Source organism: Berkeleyomyces rouxiae (genome assembly GCF_048999995.1).
Source record: "Berkeleyomyces rouxiae strain 22BRR77 chromosome Unknown BrBRR77_ptg000002l, whole genome shotgun sequence".
In the NCBI taxonomy this organism is placed as follows: Eukaryota; Fungi; Ascomycota; class Sordariomycetes; order Microascales; family Ceratocystidaceae; genus Berkeleyomyces; species Berkeleyomyces rouxiae.
The window spans coordinates 4,354,550-4,372,526 of NW_027396492.1; the positions used below are offsets into that span (position 1 = coordinate 4,354,550).

The 17,977-nt window shown below is 56.3% G+C and overlaps 9 protein-coding genes across 9 annotated transcripts; 4 read left to right on the forward strand and 5 right to left on the reverse strand.

Moving 5' to 3' along the window:
* Positions 1 to 287: 287 nt before the first annotated feature.
* Positions 288 to 1,172, forward strand: BROUX77_002797 (uncharacterized protein; the record flags this gene model as incomplete). Its single annotated transcript, XM_073747376.1, has 1 exon — positions 288 to 1,172. The coding sequence occupies one exon, from the start codon at positions 288 to 290 to the stop codon at positions 1,170 to 1,172; it is 885 nt and encodes a 294-aa protein (XP_073607879.1).
* A 3,530-nt stretch (positions 1,173 to 4,702) lies between these two features.
* Positions 4,703 to 5,662, reverse strand: BROUX77_002798 (uncharacterized protein; the record flags this gene model as incomplete). The annotated part of the gene is made up of 1 exon (XM_073747379.1): positions 4,703 to 5,662. One exon carries the CDS (start codon positions 5,660 to 5,662, stop codon positions 4,703 to 4,705), a length of 960 nt encoding a protein of 319 aa, XP_073607880.1.
* Positions 5,663 to 6,929: 1,267 nt separating this feature from the next.
* On the forward strand, positions 6,930 to 8,309 carry BROUX77_002799 (uncharacterized protein; the record flags this gene model as incomplete). Its single annotated transcript, XM_073747380.1, has 1 exon — positions 6,930 to 8,309. The coding sequence occupies one exon, from the start codon at positions 6,930 to 6,932 to the stop codon at positions 8,307 to 8,309; it is 1,380 nt and encodes a 459-aa protein (XP_073607881.1).
* A 1,092-nt stretch (positions 8,310 to 9,401) lies between these two features.
* On the reverse strand, positions 9,402 to 10,460 carry BROUX77_002800 (uncharacterized protein; the record flags this gene model as incomplete). The annotated part of the gene is made up of 1 exon (XM_073747381.1): positions 9,402 to 10,460. One exon carries the CDS (start codon positions 10,458 to 10,460, stop codon positions 9,402 to 9,404), a length of 1,059 nt encoding a protein of 352 aa, XP_073607882.1.
* Positions 10,461 to 11,293: 833 nt separating this feature from the next.
* Positions 11,294 to 12,145, forward strand: BROUX77_002801 (uncharacterized protein; the record flags this gene model as incomplete). Its single annotated transcript, XM_073747382.1, has 3 exons — positions 11,294 to 11,525; positions 11,635 to 11,985; positions 12,060 to 12,145. 3 exons carry the CDS (start codon positions 11,294 to 11,296, stop codon positions 12,143 to 12,145), a joined length of 669 nt encoding a protein of 222 aa, XP_073607883.1.
* Positions 12,146 to 12,316: 171 nt separating this feature from the next.
* On the reverse strand, positions 12,317 to 13,895 carry BROUX77_002802 (uncharacterized protein; the record flags this gene model as incomplete). The annotated part of the gene is made up of 4 exons (XM_073747383.1): positions 12,317 to 12,462; positions 12,535 to 13,451; positions 13,566 to 13,723; positions 13,788 to 13,895. The coding sequence occupies 4 exons, from the start codon at positions 13,893 to 13,895 to the stop codon at positions 12,317 to 12,319; spliced, it is 1,329 nt and encodes a 442-aa protein (XP_073607884.1).
* An 81-nt stretch (positions 13,896 to 13,976) lies between these two features.
* Positions 13,977 to 15,161, reverse strand: BROUX77_002803 (uncharacterized protein; the record flags this gene model as incomplete). The annotated part of the gene is made up of 4 exons (XM_073747384.1): positions 13,977 to 14,109; positions 14,170 to 14,373; positions 14,448 to 15,064; positions 15,120 to 15,161. The coding sequence occupies 4 exons, from the start codon at positions 15,159 to 15,161 to the stop codon at positions 13,977 to 13,979; spliced, it is 996 nt and encodes a 331-aa protein (XP_073607885.1).
* A 772-nt stretch (positions 15,162 to 15,933) lies between these two features.
* BROUX77_002804 (uncharacterized protein) lies at positions 15,934 to 17,067 on the forward strand (the record flags this gene model as incomplete). The annotated part of the gene is made up of 1 exon (XM_073747385.1): positions 15,934 to 17,067. One exon carries the CDS (start codon positions 15,934 to 15,936, stop codon positions 17,065 to 17,067), a length of 1,134 nt encoding a protein of 377 aa, XP_073607886.1.
* A 117-nt stretch (positions 17,068 to 17,184) lies between these two features.
* BROUX77_002805 (uncharacterized protein) lies at positions 17,185 to 17,970 on the reverse strand (the record flags this gene model as incomplete). The annotated part of the gene is made up of 1 exon (XM_073747386.1): positions 17,185 to 17,970. The coding sequence occupies one exon, from the start codon at positions 17,968 to 17,970 to the stop codon at positions 17,185 to 17,187; it is 786 nt and encodes a 261-aa protein (XP_073607887.1).
* Positions 17,971 to 17,977: the final 7 nt, after the last annotated feature.

Below are 17,977 nucleotides of genomic sequence, written 5' to 3' on the forward strand. Positions count from 1 at the left end.
CGACTTGCTCTCTCGCACACCTCCGGGATCCAGCGCCTCTACCATCACCGTCTCGTCCAACCACTCAACCGACCTTCATCTCCTCTCCTCTCTTCTCCTCTGCCCTCCCCCTTTGCTATATAATATAACTTCGTCCTTGTCACACACATAGCGGCTAGTGCTTTGAGCAGTCCGCAACCACCACCGCTGCCAGGGTACCTTTTTTTCCCGCCTGGCCTCATATCTCCTCCAGCCTCAGGCCTATATAACTGTTGCGCCTGCCGCCCTCCCAACGACTCCTGTCCACCATGATCTCTGCATCCACATCCAGACCCCTGCGCTCCAGTCCTCTGGCGTCTGCCTCCAGTAGCCCCGCCGCCACCTCGCCGGTTTCCTCAGTCTCGTCCACCGCCTCCACATCGCCCGCCGTCTCCGTCAACCGCTCCACCATGTCCATCACCCAGACCTACTACCTGGCCCACCGCGCCCGCTCCAAGCTGGGCGCCGAGGCCTCGCGCTCCGACCACAACCTGCGCGTGCTGGTCGGCCACGCCAATCTGCTGGACACGCTGATGCTGGAGCTGGCCGACGCCGAGCGTGCGCAGGAGTCCTGGTACAACGGCCCTGTGCAGCCCGCGCCGGCCAAGACTGCCTCTGCCGACTCCGCGCCGGCCCGCCACATCCAATGGGCCGACCAGTATGCCAGCCAGCCCGACTACGACTCCGACTCGTCGTCGGACGACTGGGACGTGTCCTCGACCGAGGACGAGGACGAGAGCGACTTTGACGACGACTTTGACGACCACATCACCGAGACCTGCTCGGCCCTGCGCCGCGTGCCCGCCCACTCCAGCGCGCCGCCCCTTTCCCCGTCCGTCGTCACCATCTCCGCCGTCGACTCGGACTCGGACTCGGACGCCGACCTGGACGACGACGAGGAGGACCTGTCGCAGCTGAGCCTCGTGCGCACGCCCTCGCACAGCGGCAGCGCCTCCGGCTCGCCGCCCGACCTGGCCTTGGACCTGGACTACGACTCCTCGTCCGACGACGAGGCCGACATGCCACCCTCGCCGCCGGCCGCTACCATCGACATCTACCGCTCCAGCAGCAAGTCCAGCGGCAAGGAGTCGCTGTTTCTGACTGTGCCGCCGCGGAGTCCGTCCCGGCTGGTGACGAATGTGTCGGTGTATTAGACGAGCACCGCGCTTTTTCACATCTCCCCTCTTTTCTGCTTGCTACACTTCTCAGCTCATTGCTCCAGCTTCCCTTTCTGCCTGTCCTGTCCTGTCTGTTCCATACACCCGCCTGCTTCGATGCTGCTTGTTATACTCCCTTCAGTACCTTGTTTGCGTACCTGACTGACGCCTTATGACTTGTGTTTTCTGTTCTTTTATTTCCTGTCTCTATTCAACCAATTTCTTCTTCTGTTTGCATATGGGCAAGGCGTTTTGTTTTTTTTTCTTTTCCATGTCCTGTCGGGCCTCTTCTACAGTACCGGGCTGTACCGTTTAGCGTACTCTGGGCCATATTTCTCTGGGTCTTTTTTTTTTTCTTCTTTGTTCTGGTGGACTTTGTCCTGCATGTTTTATTTACACTTCTCCCAGTCTTGGGCCCGCATAGACGGCCTGCAGTTCTGGTCGAGTCATCTATTTCTTTTATTGTTTTATTTTTTTTGATACTCTGGAATACATGTACCTTGAAAGACAGCGACCCTCCTGATGGGGCCGAACCGTCTTTTTTTCTTCTACTTCTAAGGACTTTTATGATTGACTTGCCCAACTGTGAATGTGTGTCAAGTAAAAAAAAACCGTGACTTCGCTTGGGTTTGTGATGGAGGAGCTATTGATTGATAATCGCCTTGAACCGCCAAGCTTCTTCGATGTTGATATTTTCCTTTTTCTTTTCTTTTCTTGTTTTTTCTTCTTTCTCCTCTTGGTCTTAGGAGATGACCGGCCTGGTCTTTGTCTCTCGTAAAACCCACCGTTTTTACTCTTTCACGGGGCCTCAATTTACCACAACTCATCTTCTCCTTTTTTTTTTCTTTCTTTCACAAACAAACAAACAAAAAAACTCCACTATTTCCTGTCGCAATACCACCTTTTTTCTTTTCTTTTTTTTCTCTTACTAATCTCACGATTCTTGCCAAGAGAAAAAAAAAAACAAACAATAAAAAAGACACAATGTGCTCATGTGACCTCTTTTCTTTTTTTTGTTAGACAGCCCCACTTTATCTGCTCCGCTTACGTTATGTAGTCTCTCCTTCTTTCCTCTTTGGGCAAAAGTCCATTGTCCAAGAAAAAGAAAAAAACAAACTCCGTTTTTTCTGTGGAACTCGGCCTGACCAGCTGGCTGGCATCAAACGACGAAAACTCTGACTCTGACTCTGATTCTTTTTTTTTCTTTTTATTTTTTATTTTTTTCTCCCTCCATCTCTCTTCTCCCCCGCATCTTCCGCAGCCACCCCGGCTCCCGGTCAGCCCGCACTTCCGCCTGACCAACTCCCCGGCTGACCGAGAATATTCGCTCTTCCCTGTCTGTGTCTGCTTGTGTGCCTTTTCCACAATGCCACGCACGCTCTGCTCTCATTCTTCGCTCCCTGGCCTGCCGTCTATCCCCAAAGAAGGAATATCCCAGACTCACAACCGCGAGACCAGGCCAGGCCAGTCCTGCCCGTCCTGTCCTCTTCGCATCGACTAACGAATCCGAATCCCTCCAGCTGCTCTTCCAGATCCTTCAGTCCTAGTCTTCGGTCTGGAGCATATCTGCATGTATCCACCCACATAACTAACTACCTATCCACACATCCATGTCATGCAGCTCCCCTTCTGCGAAAAGCTGGGCTGCATCAGATACACGAACCAGGGCAATTAAAGGGCCGCCCGTACTCACCACTCAACAAAGTGTCTGTCCTTCTGCCGAGCCAAGAAAGGTGTCGGCCCAGGCGACGTGAGACGAGGCCAGACCGAGAACCGCTTTCTTCACCCTGCTCGCCAAGTCGGTGCGGTGCGGTGCGGTGCGGCTAAACAGAAAGGGAGAGACTCGTCGGGACCGGCTGCTTGTCCTTGTAGCATAATTAGTACCTGGATGGATACTCCATAGACGCGTGCGAGACACTATTAAAGCGCTTGCATGGACCCGGGTGGCCCTGGACCTGAGCCTCGACTCCCAGGCCTGAGCTTGGGCTTGAGCTTAAGCTTGACCTCAAAACACAATGTCCAGGCAATCATGATTTGTGCGAGTCTTTCTTTATACCTGTAGTTTTAACTACTTGTACATGCATCTCTTTGTTTCGCTTGCTTCGGCCCATCTCTCCTATGCCAAAAGCACCACACATATAGAGAGCAACACACACATACACACATACACACATACACACACTCTCTCTCGAGACACCCAGCGGTGAGGAGCCTCCCTCCCTTGTGACAGCATATCCAACGTGAGACACACTTCGACATCATATATCACACCCGCATATACTCCAAGTACTATAGCTTGTGCTTCATAAAACCCCATAAGCACACCAACTCTCTCTCTCTCGTTGAAACATCTACCACCGTCCCAACAAGACCAAGCACCCCCTTCAGCGCACCAGACGGACATTTTCGCCTCGCCGAGCCGAGAAAGAAAGAGCCCCGACCATCTTTCCCGGGGGTAAGCTGGATCGACCTTGGGTCCAGGTGGGATCATCTTCCCTCCTCCCTTCTCCCTTCTTCCTTTGGCCTAGGTCACTCTCACTCATTGTTGCCCGCTCTGTCCGCCGCAACAACCCATGGGCGCCTAATGTTTTTTGCCTGACCAGGAAAAAAAAAACAAAAAGGCCCCGACAACTCATACGACACACTGGCCAAAGCTCTTTTATATGGCCGTTTATTTTTTGCGTGAGCACAGATAGCTGATGACTGATTGCCATGACCATCTGGCGACCCGAGACAAAGTAGCGGTGACCTTGTACATGCAAGGGAGGAAGGGGTCTCAACAAGAAAAAAAGAACGACAAATTGAAATACATTCAAGTACAAAGACCTTCTTCAAACTGCCCCGCCGATTAGTCATCTACCGACTGTACTTTACACGCCCCTCTCCGTCTTCTGTCCCTCTTTGCGGCTCTCTCAAACTGACAAGCAGCCGCAGCCACAGCCGCAGCCGAGCCGCACCTCTCGAAACAAAGATTTAGGTTAGATCTGCATCTGCAACCTCTGCCGTAGGACGTATCGTCTCAGCGTCAGTATCCGGCAAACAGGGACGTCAAAACAATCATGTGTAGCTGGTTGTTGAAATAGTGACAGAAGAATATTTCCGCGCCGCTATGTCGATTTCTTGTTTTCTTCTTTTTTTTGTTTGGGATATTCACACCATGCGTCCATCATGCACTGCTTGTAACTATCTACTACGCCAAAATCTTCTGCCATGCTGAAACTACTGCGGATCTTCTGTACCGGTCTGCATACCCTTGGGCGGAGTTGAGATGGAGACCTATTTGTAGACAATCCCGTGGCTTTAAAGTCCGCTTGGCTGTTGCCATTCCGCAGTGGCCCACATGTTTCTGCAAGTGCGGAATATATCGGAATTGACACAGACTAGAGGGACAGACTCCTTCATAACACCGACTACAACGAAACATGATGAAAGCAGACAAGCGGTAGTTATATTGAGCTTGTAAACTATATACATACGGAACTGGCCAAACACCCACAAACCCAAGCTGACATTGACACTTGTTTGTCCTATTTGGCCTGCTCCTCCTGAGCCTGCATCTTGAGCGTCGCAGCAAGCTCAACATACGAGCCTTGGGTAATTTCATCTAGCAGCGACTTCTCCTCCGGCTTCCAGCCCAGCTGCTCTCTCGCCTTGCGGCCCGACACGCGGCTCGACGATGACAAAAATGACGCCATCATCGGGCCCATCATGTCCTCCATAACGGCCTTTGGAATGCCCGATACGGGGACCTTGAGAATGCCGCCAATGGCTTCGGTGATTTGCTTGTACGACACGCTACTGTCCGCCGACACATTGAACACGCCCTCGGCGCGCTTCTCCAGCACCAGCATATAGACCTCGGCACAGTCACGCACATGCACCGCACTGACCTGCGCCGCGCCGTCATCGACATAGGTTGCCGCGCCGTTCTTGGCCGCCGGCGCCATCAGCATCGCCACGCCGCTGCCCTGCAGCCCGTAGACAAAGACCGCCGGCCGCACAATGCTCACAGCGAACCCATGCTCGCGGCCCTTGGCCAGCGCATACTCCTCGTTGTGCCCGCGGTCGCTAAACACGCTTTGTCCTAAGGGCGCCGTCTCATCGACCTCGCCGTCCGCCTGCATCGCGGCCACCAGCACGCCCGTCGTCAGGATCAGCGCGCTGCCGGGCCGCAGCGCCGGCACAATGGCATCGAGCATCGCACGCTCGATGGCCGTCGCCTTATCGAAGCTCTTGTTCGGGTTGCGCAGGTCCATGTCGTACGCCACGTTGATAAAGGCGTCGGCGCTGCCGGCTTCCGTCGCCAGCACGTCCGACGAGGTCAGGTCGCCGCGCACAGGAGTCGCGCCGAGCGCGCGGAGCTTGGTGTCGCTAGCTTCGCTGCGGGACAGCGCACGCACGGTCCAGCCGCGCGCGATGGCCTTCTTGGTCACTTCGGCGCCAATGTAGCCGGTGCCGCCGGTGATGAAGATGTTCTTGGTGGACATGGTGGAGGCGGGGCGGGTGAATTTGCGGGAGGCAAGAAAAATAAAAATAAGATGTGAGAACGGAGGAGGGGTTTGTGTGCGAAGTGATGGTTATTGAGTTGAATTGAGTTAGATGTCTGGATATCAAGGCATACGATGGTCTGTCTGGGACGGCCTTGTCCTTTTATATACTCCAAACCTTTGAATTTTCAACTTCTCACCTCTCACCTCTCGCCTCGCAGCACCCATCCTCTCTCTCTCCTTCGACTGCCAGATCTGGTGTTTGTGTGTCCTGTGGCCACATATGTCTCTAGACTTGTGTAATGTGCTGATTTGTAAGACATGTACCAGGTGCCCACTCATTAGATCGGTAGCTTGTAAGACACGGACCGCCCAGACACTTTTCTGACAAACAAGTCAAGACCGACACCCAGAGAAGCCCCGTTATCAGGAAGATGTTCCCATACGGCGCTGGCGGGCTCATTGTTGGCCCGGGACCTCGTCGACAAAGCCGTTCATGTCTGATGCCTGGACCTCTACAAGCGCCCTTTTGCGCTCACACTTGCTGCTACCCAAAAATCAATGACACCCTGTCTGCGGCGGCTCTCAGCAAGCCTGACTAATGCACAACTAGTTATCTGGGTAGCTTACAACTAGACAAGGACACATGCCGCGATGTGGCGCCGAGGGCTAAGCACATTCTCAGGATTCCGCTGGCGTTACCGACCCGGGCTCGCTGCTCGTCTTGCCAGAAACATGCGCTTCGGGGTGTCTTTACAGGGGAGCACGGGACGTCTCGAACTGTCGAGACAGACATAGATGTGCAATGTTGGAAAGGCCTACGGTGTCTGACATTTCGGCTACAAAGACCCTTTTTGCGATGCTCGGTTGGAGAGCTTTGTAATTTGTAGACATGTACAGTTGATACAGGTACAGTCATTAGGGTTAATGGCTAAACACGCGGCTAAATGTGAACCTTGTCATCTACATTATTAATCGCTAGCTGTAAACCCTCCATGTTCGAACGTGTTTGAGTGAAGCAACCATCCGAGCCTGCGGGAAGCCTCCGGAAGCCCCTTCTTTTTTTCTTCTTCTCCTTGTCGTTTTTCTTGACTGCATGCTTGCATCTTCCATGCACTGCCACAAATAGGCAACAGACTAACCCATTGGCCGGACGTCTTACAAATCTTTTTTTTGGGGAGGGGGACTGCCTTACCAAGAAAGCTTTCTTCTGTTCCCTGCAAAATTTCTTTCGCTTACTGGGCAGGAGTCTGGGACGAGCTGAGCAATGAATGTTGTACGGCGCCTTTTCAGCGCCCGGCTCAAGAGCCCGAGCCGGCCCGTGGGTCTGGCGTGCGGCAGCCGGGCAATTCTCCAGACGCGCTGGCTCACTGACGGGCCGGCTGGCGCGGACGCGGCGGCTGCGATACCGGCGCGGGTGGAGCGCTCGGGCGTGGCGGCGCTGCCGGGGCGGCGGCTGATTTCCGTGTCGGGGCCCGACGCAGCCAAGTTCCTCAACGGGGCGGTGACGGCGGAGATTACGAGCGGCGGGGCGTGGGTGCCGATGCAGTACGCCGGGTTCCTGACGGCGCGCGGGCGCGTGCTCACCGACGTCTTTATCTACGCCGACGTGCTGGGCGTGGGACGGGGCGAGCCGGACGCGTCGTTTCTGATTGAGGTCGACGCCAACCACGCGCCGCTGCTGGCCAGCCACATCAAAAAGTACCAGCTGCGGGCCAAGTTCACGACGCGCGTGCTCGACGACGGCGAGGTGGGCCTGTGGGCGGCGTGGGACGGCAGCGAGGACGGGCCGGTGCTCGATCAGGATGCGCTGCAGGGGTACTACGACGGGCAGGTGGTGGCAGCGCCGGACGCGCGGCTGGCGCAGCTGTGCTCGCGCATCCTGGCGCACGACAGCAGCAAGTCGCCGGCGGCGGCGCTTGGTGTCGCCGATGTGGCGCCCGAGGCGTACCGCCTGCGGCGCTACCTGCACGGCATCGCCGAGGGCCAGGCGGAGATTGTGTGCGCGCAGGCGCTGCCGATGGAGGTCAACATGGACCTGCTGGGCGGCATCAACTTCAAAAAGGGCTGCTACGTCGGCCAGGAGCTGACGATTCGCACGCGCCACCGCGGCGTCGTGCGCAAGCGCCTGCTGCCGTGCGTCGTCTACGAGGCGCGGGACGAGGCGCCGCCGGCGCCGGCGCAGTTGGCGTACGCCGGCGACCGGGACCTGGCGGGCCCGGTGCCGCGCAACACGGACATTTACCGCGTGGCGAAGCGCAGGATCAGGCCCACGGGCAAGTGGATTGCCGGCGTGGGGAATATCGGGCTGGCGCTGTGCCGCGTCGACGCGATGGCGGGGCTGGAGATCCCAGGCGAAGACGCCGATGCGCCGGCCACGTACAACCCGTTTGCCGAGTTCGACATCAAGTTCCAGGTCGATGGCAAGGTGCCGGTCGAGGTCCCTGTCGGCAGTCCGGATGGCATCAAGGAGGGTCCTGTGGGCGAGGACGGGAAGCCGATCACCGAGGTTCGCTGGTATGACGGCAAGGTCGACCAGACAGTGCGCGTCAAGCCGTTTGTGCCCGAGTGGATGGTCCGCGGGCTGAACGAGCAGCTGAAGAAGCCGGCTGAAGCGGCTGGACAGATTGAAGAGGTCGATGAGTAGCCGTCAGCAAGAGGCTGGCTGACGTGTCTGTGGCACCAGCGCTCTGCGTATCCTTTGTACTTTTAGTGTACTGTATGTTCAATTTAATGTATTAATATCTCCAGTCTGCGCTGGCTAGAAACAAAATGGCTTCCAGAGAGGTTGAGGCGGTTCTCTAGTTCTGTAACTACAAAATACAAAGTAAAACAACCAAGTCTTTAGCTTTGCGCCTACAGTGCAGAGCTCCTCAAGGGTGGCGCTTTGATGTGATGATTTTGCATGGGAATTAAATATATCAAGGAAAAATTCTACGGAGCCGAGACGTGTGGTGATATGCACCCGGTGAGAGCCGCTTGATGAGGAAGTATTAAAGTACTCTCTTCAGTATCAGGTAACAGCCGATATGGCGATTTCTTTCCTCTGGCTGGACAGATGCAATGAAGACGCGATATGAAGACGTATTTTAAGACGGCAAATTGACACGCCATTTTTGCGATAGAGATTTCGGGATTTTTTTTTCTTTGAATAACACTGCATGGCTTAGAATGGCCTCCAATTTTTGGCAAGATTTGACTTATTGTTGCAAGCGTTACGACGCGATGAAGCATCCGATGTGTAAGTGGTGATGTTTTTTTTGAAAGTGGATCGAGAGGGTGGTAAGTGCATTTGACCAGGTAATACGATCCTTAGGGATGGACGAAAACATAGTTGGAGTCCACTTTGGAGAAGTGGGGTGTAATACGGTTGGGATACGTTTGTTTCTACACATTCCATGCTTAATACATTACCTATTGTGAGATTTACGCTCCAAACTCATTCTACTCGCCCTACAATCTTGCAGTAGGCGGATCACCACAGGCCGTTGGATAGTCACCCGCCCATTGACTAGCTGCTGGCCAACGAGAGCCGTATTTAGCCCGACATAGAGAAGCTACATCGTGGGAACAGAAAGTATATTGGCGTAAAGGGGAATGGGAATCAAAGGAGTTTAGGTTGTCGAACCCTGAGCAGCATAGGACAATAGACATCCAGGCTGGTGGAATTATCAAAAATACTTCAGGTTCTACAGCGATAACCATGCGCCTCGCAACGGGAGGTTAAGAAAGCCCAATATTACGCAGACTCTTTCCAGTGTTTCTCCATGTACTCGTGAATAGAAACAGGCTTCACAGCTGGGCACAGTCGGTTCAGCGTAGGGCGCAGAACTGCCTCATCGTCCCTATCTCGGATGTAGGCTAGGTTGAACTCGATCCACAAACGTGCCATGAAGTCATCGTAGCTGGTGTTTGCCAGCCTCTCCAAAAGATCTTGCCGTTTGAGCTGAGTAACTTTAAACTTCTTCCCCGTGACAACTTCGGCGGTAGCCAGCAGATCACCCATCGTCAAGGTGTCCCCGGCCATACTCATCTCCTCCTCCCACTTCGGTAGGTCAAGGGCGGCGGCAACAAACTTACCCACGTCCGTCATGGATGTGAAGGTGATGCGCGGCCACCGCCCATCATCCTTGACTGGAAGCTCTGCGATTCCGTTCTTCAATCCAATGAGGTAAGCCCCAGACTGGTCCGCCAACGGGCCTTGTCGATGAAGTCCCTCGCATGCCGCGTCCTCGCCCGGTTTATAGCCTTCGCCGGCTCGGTATCGGGCTAGGGCTTCGTCGACAGAGTCCTTGGGCTCCGGGGTTGCGAAAATACCGTGGCCGATATAATTCATGAAAGAACCGTGGTTGAAGTAGCCGATCTCGATCTGATCCTGATGTTTTGTGCATTCCTCTCGAACGCGTTGGTTGTCCCACTGGAGAGATTCCACTTCGGCCCAGCCTTTGTGACCAAAGCCCCATTGCGATGGAGCGAGGCGCTTGCAGCCGGCGCTCACTGCCGCCTGGAGGAGGTTGATTTGGGTCTGGGCTTGCGTACCGTCGACTGCCGAGGTGACAGAGACGAGGGTATGGACCTCCTGGCCTGCAAGGGCTCTGGCCACGGAGTCGACGGAAGCGTAGTCGACCGCCGCAATCTTGTAGCGTTGAGTATATTGATCAATTGCTCGGAGCCAGATGGGCGAGCGGGTCGAGCGCGAAAGAATGAGCACGTTCCATGAAGTTTGCGCAAAGACGGCGGTGACAATTGCACGGCCTAGGCTAGGCGAAGTGCCGCCGGCGAGTGCCAAGGTTGGCATAGTAGGAAGCGGATGAACAAGAGGGCGTCTGGCGATCAAGCAATGCCACCGGTTGTTAAAGTAAAAGAAGTTCCCAGCCCATGGCCTAAAGTGCACCGGTGCTAAATAGTGGCGACCCTGACATCAGAACTAGGCCTCGCCTTTTTGTGCTCACGTCGTCTAAAGTGGGTCCTACCTTTAGCCGTTCTTCTCGATTTATGGGCTTTTTTGATACTTTCTGCTACACATGTGTCCATGGGCTCTCTCGGCAAATCTCCGGCACTACCCATGGAGTGCATCGTATCAGCTCGTGCCAACTGCAAAGCACAAAGCATGGTAGCACCAGCTCTGGCCAATCACAGGCCGTGATGGACTCGAGGCAGGAGCTTGAGCAGGAGGATTTCCCAAGGTGACTTCCTGTTTGGGCCATGACAGAAAAGTGGCACCAGGAGATCGTGACTGTCTTTTTGTCCTTTTTTTTTCTGTTCAGGGTAGCTGCACCACTTTCACTTCCGAGTTCTCTCTTCTTTTGGGCTCTTGCCAGATTTCCAAATCTTCTTTCATCCACCACCGATAAAAAAAGGAAATCAAAGACCGCCCGCTTTGACTACGTCACGTGAATTGAAAAAAAAAAAAAAAAAGCAGGACCGCCCTTTTTGTCCTTCTCGACGATTTTTTGCTTCCACCCCGCCCGTCAGCCTCACGCACACAATCTTTTATTTTCCTTCCCCACGCGTACCGAAAAGAAAAAATACAGGCTTTACCTCGTTGCGACTCCGTCGTTCTCGACCGCTACACTTTCGGCCTCCTCTCCAAAAGAAAGAAAAAAAAAAAGCCCCTCCAGCCCTCTCATCATGGCCCCTCCACCCGCCTCCGCCGGCCGCCCGGCCCGCAAAAACGGCCCACTCAAAACGACGTACCTGGTCGCGTACAACCTGGCGTCGCTGGTGGCGTGGATGACGGTGCTGGGCCGCGTGGTGGCGATCCTCGGGCTGCGCGGACCTGTGTTTGTCTATTCGGTTGCCGGCGAGTGGACTAAGTGGACGCAGACGCTGGCGCTGATGGAGGTTGTGCACGCAATGACGGGTGAGTGAGGTCGGCGGCCGGCCGGCCGGCTGCCCGCAGTCCCTTTCTTTTCTTTTCTCTGACAGCTAACCCGGCGCCCCCCGCCTCTCTCTCCCTCCCCTCCTTCCAGGCATCGTCCGCACATCGCCGCTCACCACGCTCATGCAGGTCGCCTCGCGCATCCTGCTCGTCTGGGGCGTCGTCGACCAGTACCCGTTCCTGGCGCGCAACCTGCCCTACTCGACCATGCTGCTGGCCTGGAGCGCGACCGAGGTCATTCGCTACGGATACTTTGTCATGTCACTGCTGGGCTCCGAGCCGCCGTCAGTCGTGTGGCTGCGCTACAGCACCTTTTACGTGCTGTACCCCATTGGCATCCTCAGTGAGTGCTCCATGATTAAGGACGCCATCGTGCCCGCGCGCACCCTCGGCCCCGTCCCACCGCTGGTGTATTATGTCATTCTGGCCGTCTACGTGCCTGGTAAGTCTCCCTGCTCACTGAGTTATCCAATGCTGTGCTTGAGACATGGATGACTGACTGCTTCGCTTCTTTAGGATCGTATATCCTTTACACCCACATGATGTCCCAACGCAAGAAGGTGCTTGCTCGCCTGGCCCAGGCTGATTCCAAGAGAGAGTAAGCGCCCGGCTTGTCCCAATGCCACAAGTTATTCCGTTGGTCATGGGTCTCGGTCGTTGGAGAGAGAGAGAGTCTTGGGGAAAGTCCATGTTGAGCAGCATAACAGACATGCCCCCATGGAGTGCTATCTCTATTTGCTCGTAATAATAATTCCATCAAGTTCCCAACGTCCTCATATCAACGATTCGGGCTCATAAGTGATTTTCTTCTGCGCCGCAGACTTGTACCAATCTGTTGGCCTCACCATGGCAGAGATGTAGTCGCTCGCTGCCTCTACCAAGTCCTCGTAGCCTGGGTTCTCCTCAGACTCAAACATGCCTGTACCACTGTTAGCCCACCTATCCTTTCTGTGACCTTTTGCTGCACCACATCGGCCTATCCTGTACTTACTAATGTGCGCCGTAACCTCATCGCCCGCCTTATCATTCTTCGCCTCGCGCCACGTGCCACACGGCGCATTGCCCGTCGGCAACACGCAAAACGTGCGGTCCCTGCTATACAGCAACGACGCGATATTCGCCTGCGCCGCGCCCCGGCCCAGCAGCGTATATACATTGACAAAGCCCGTGCCCTGCTCGGCCTGCAGCCGCGCCATGTACGCCACGCGCCGCCGCAGCTCCTCGGGCTTGCCCAGCACGCCGATGAACTCGAGGTGCGAGCTGACCCAGCCGACGCCCGTCGAGATGTTGCTGCGGTTGTACCAGGCCGCGCCCGCGCCCGCCGCGACCACCGCCGCGCCGCCGGCTGCCATGGCGACTTTGCCCCAAGTGCCCCAGCGCGACGACGACGACGTGGAGCCGGCCGCTGCTGCGGCCGTAGTGGCGGCGACAGCCGCAGCCGCCTGGGCCGCCGCACCGTCCGGGCCTGCTGCTGGAGTGCCGCGCGTAGAGCCGCCCGGCGCCGCAGCAGGCCCTGCGGCCTGCGCCCAGAAGCTGCCGAGCTGACCGGCCAGCGCCGAAGCGGCGTTGTACTTTTCCTCGGCGCCGTGCGCGACGATGCCGGGCGAGACTCCGAAGAACGGCGTGTCAAATGCTAGCACGCCCTGCACGTACGGGAACATCAGGCCGTTAGAGAAGGGCACGCTGGCGTCGGTGGCGCCGGTCGTGCAGCCGGTGCTGTCGTCGTCGGTGGTGGGGCTGCTGCTGGTAGTTGGCAGGATCGGCGTGTCGGACGTCAGCGCAATCACCGTCTCAGCGGCGACGATGCCGCCCATCGAGTGGCCAATGAGGATTGTGTGGATAGACGGGTCAATCGTCGGTGAATGCGTGCCGGCCTCCACCTCTAGATCGATGACTTTCTCTTGTAGCCTAAAGGGACGGACGGGTGTTAAGGTCTGGGCACTGTGATAACGATAGCGCATAACCATCCATGGTAGGGATGCGCCAAGAAACAACAGTCGAGCAGATGTCTACGTCACTTACCAGTCGCGGAACCGGCCCACGCACTCCCCGAGATTACCACGCGTCTCATAGCGCGGATAGACTAGAACTTTGACCTTAACGTCCGGCAGCTCGACCGCCACAATGTCCCGTAATACTCTCGTGAAGCTATAGTCTTCACCAAATGTTTTCTCGTCTCCCTAGGATTATAGTAGAAGGGTATTAGTTAGTCCACGCGGTAGATTCGGCACGCGATATAAATACCTTGAAGCCGTGAATAAAACAAAGCAAAAGCGTCTTCTTCGCCATTATTGAAAAGAGTTCTTGTGGCTCTGTTGTTTTGGTGACGATCCAGAATATAATTCGGCACATGATTCTATGCTGCCTGCAGCTTTGAGACATTTCACTGGACCCTAATTACTATGCTATAACCCTATGCCGATGACCCTTCCACTAATATGTAGCCGCTAGACGTTGCACCAGATACTCGCCGCTATTGATGGGTTCATACTTCTTCTCCGACTCTGTAGCATAAGTTCCAGGAATTGCTTTAATGTCACAAGCAAAGTTGGGGTTGCAAAAGTATCTGTTATCTTGCTGTCAGCTAGGGCTCTCGTCGCCATTTCATATTTGTCTGTGTACTTACGCGATGGAATAGCGGGCCGGGTACTCGGCGCTTTTCACCGGCGGCTCAACAACACGGTGCATGGTGCTCTTGATTGTGTCGTTGCTCCAGAGGGCCAGCAAGTCGCCGGCGTTGATGACGACGGTGTTTTTGATGGGCGTGGCGTTGACAAACGTGCCGTTGGGGCTGCGGATCTGTAGGCCGCCTCTATCGTCCTGGAAGAGTCTGTACAAATGGCAATCGGGCCAGTTAGTTGGTTTCCTGTCTTGATTTTGCCCTCTCCTCCGTGGCTAACCTACATGGTGATGGAGCCGTAGTCAGTGTGATGGCCCGCCCGCACGGCGGTCTGTAATTTATCGGAGCTGACGGGTGGATAGTGGAGCAACCGAAGGGTGTTGTCGCCGTTGTCCGTGAACCGGTCAAAGTGGTTGACGTCTAGATCCATGCCCATCGCAATAGCCCGCATGATGTCGATGTAGAGTTCCTTGCACTCGGCAAAGAAGCCCGTCATCTTGGCCTTAAAACCTTCCAAGGCGGTGCCGTCTTCCTCGGGCCAGGGGTTGGGGAATCCCTCCTCGCCTTCGCGGCCAATCTCAATGCTCTCCTTGATGTCGGGAGTAGTGTTGCGGACAGCATCGACCTCGGCCTTGGTCTTTAGATCTGTCACTTTTTCCCGGCCGAATGCCGAATAGCCGCGGTTGGCCTGGGGAGTCGACCAGACGAGAGCCATTTTGTCTTTCATAGGAAGCTCAAAGAAGCGTGCCGACATGGCGAAGGCAGCGTCACGGGACTCGGGCGTGATGGGCACATTTTGCAGATAGATGAAGCCGGCGGTCTGGAAGCCGGCGAGAATCGCCTTGGCTGTTGCTTTGCGCGCGGCCTCGGAGCCGCCGAGGAAGGCAGAGAAGTCGATCAGCTGACATCGGTGTTAGTCGGAGCGGGGCGGCGGGGCGGAGCGGGGGGAGATGAACCGGGATCACGAGGCCGTCCTCGTTGATTGCGTCCTGAGACATGGCGACAAGCGGTGTCCAAGGCTCTAAAAAAACTAGAGGAGAAGAGCTGATATCAAGACTTTCAGAGAGTCACGAGGAGAAAGTTTTCATGTGCTACACAGTCAAAGGTACAGACAGATAAGCAAGCAACTACGATTTTATTATCGCCATTTCTCTTTTTTGTTGCATCGGGCGGCCCAGCCATTCTGTTATCAGCGCACATAGTTACTTGGCTGTAACTAGAAAGAACGGTGTCTTCCAGTCTGAACTTGCCTTGCAAGTGAGACAGTCGATGCTCCGTCGGCCAGCTGCAGCCAATCCCCGCCCGAGGAATCGGCTCCTGTGGAGGGCAGTTGCCACTCCTTCACATGCCCGGCACTTTGTCTTTGTTCTAATTGGCAGGTTCTAGCGATAAGCACCTGAACAATGCAGGTCAACGTCAGGCAATTGCCCAGCAACCTGCAATGGGCCCTTTGTGAGCTTTGGGGGGAGGGTGGGGCGGGCCCGTTGATGCCAGAGACAAAAGAGCCCCGCTTCGTGTTTGGCGGGAGAGGAAGTTGCCAAGGTGGCAGAACAGGCGCTTTCCCTTGCAAGAGTTTATTTTATCGACGGATTGATTGAACTAAGCTGGTTGAGTATCTTTTCGTGTGTGTACAAGTAGAGTTTTGTTTTGCCCTACAGCAATTTTATTTCCTTGCCAACAGCCTCTTGATCGCCGGCTCTCGTGCTCACCGCTGCCCAGAATCACTTACCCGGAGCCTGATACGCCCGATCCCGAAGCGGCCCGAGAAGAATGGCTCCGCCTGCTGCCCCCGTCGTGGACATCCACACCCACATGTACCCTCCATCATACCTCGCCATGCTGGAGAAGCGCACGGCTATTCCGATCGTGCGCTCTTTTCCTGGAGCTGCCGAGCCGCGCCTGATCCTTCTCGAGGCCGAGGTCGAGAACCTGGAAAAGGCCGGCAAGGACGCCGCAGCCGGACTTCCGGGCCGGCCGCTTACAACGCACTACGCCTCGCTGCAGCAGAAGCTGCACTTTATGGACACCCACAAGATCGACATCAGCGTCATCTCGCTCGCGAATCCGTGGTGCGACTTCCTGGACCCAGCCACGGCTGCGGCCCAGACCCGTGCCATCAACCTCGAGTTCAGCCAGATGTGCGCCACGCACCCGGGCCGCCTGTATTTCTTCGCCACGCTGCCGCTGACAGCGCCGATGGACAACCTGGTGGCTGCTGTGGCTGAGCTGCGCAGCTTGGACTACTGCCGTGGCATCATCCTGGGCACGTCGGGGCTCGGCGCCGGTCTGGACGACCCGGCCTTGCTGCCCGTCTTCTCGCAGCTGGCCGAGAGCAGGCTACCCGTGTTCCTGCACCCGCACTACGGCCTGCCGAACGAAATGTGGGGGCCACGGGCCAGCACCGAATACGGACATGTGCTGCCGCTGGCCATGGGATTCCCGATGGAGACAACCATTGCCGTAACGCGCATGTTCCTAGCCGGCGTATTCGATGCTGTGCCGGGCCTGCAGATGATTCTGGCGCATAGCGGCGGCACGCTGCCGTTTCTGGCGGGCCGCATCGAGAGCTGCATCTTGCACGATGGGCACTTGGTGGCAGCCGGCAAGGTTGGCCCGAAGGGACGGTCGTTGTGGGCGGTGCTGAAGGAGCAGATCTTCCTGGATGCAGTGGTGTACTCGTCTGTAGGCCTAAAGGCGGCTATCGAGGCCAGCGGCTCTGACCGACTAATGTTTGGTACGGATCACCCGTTCTTCCCGCCGCTGGAGCCAGACCCTCAGGGAGAATGGGAGAGCGTCAGTCTGAATGCCGAGGCAGTGAGCAAGGCGGTAGGGGAAGGCTCAGAGGAGGCGAGGGCTATAATGGGTGGGAATGCCGTGCGGGTGTTGAATCTGACGGGCAAGTAGAATGTCGCCGACAGCCCAGGAGGTCTATAATGTAGATTCTTTGCAAAGAAGAAGAGATATAAAAAGTGAATCGCCAACCGTCCAGTAGCCATCAGGCATCGCGGCCCCGGAACCTTTCTATGCCGTCGCTGCATCGCGAAGTTTCTGCGCCTCTCGAAGCTTCCCCATGACACCAGCAACTTTTTCATCGTAAGTAAGCGTAGGATCCCGCGTGAAAAAGTAGCCGCCGGTCTTCTTGCTCTTCCTCTTGGTCTTGGCCTCAGCCATCTTGACGTCCGACCCCGACACCTCAGCGCTAGCCGCCTCCGACGACGCCGGCGCGCTCTTCTTGGCCGCACGCCGCTCTTTTTTCTCCTGTAGCCGCCGCAGCAGCGCCGCCTCCTGCTCCTCGAGCTCGTCGATGTCGCGCCTGCGGCGCTCGCGCTCAGCCTTGTCGGCACGGCGCAGCGCCTCATCATGCTCCTCGGCCTCGGCCTGCATGCGCACGCGCTCGCGCTCAAGCTCGGCGCGGCGCGCGTCATCGGCGTCGCGCTGCTCGCGGGCCGCCTTCTCGGCCGCCTCCAGCTCGTCAATCAGCTTGCGCCGGCCCTGGTTGAGGGCGTCGCGCTCGGCGCGGCGCTTGGCGAGCGCATCGCGCGCGTCGTCGTAGGCCTTGCGCGCCGCCGGCTCGGTGAGAATGTCTTTGGCGCGGCCGACCAGCTCGTAGATCACCGGGTCGAACTTGTCGCGCGTCTTGTCCGGGTGGTACTTGAGGTTCTGCCGCCGCCACGCACGGTGCACGTCTTTGTCGCTGGTGGTCGAGTCGATCTTGAGGACGTCGTAGAGGTCGACTTCCTTGGACGCATAGTCCTTGGCAAACTGCAAAAGGTCGGCCAGCGACCGCGCGCTTGTTTCTTCGCTCATGCTGGCG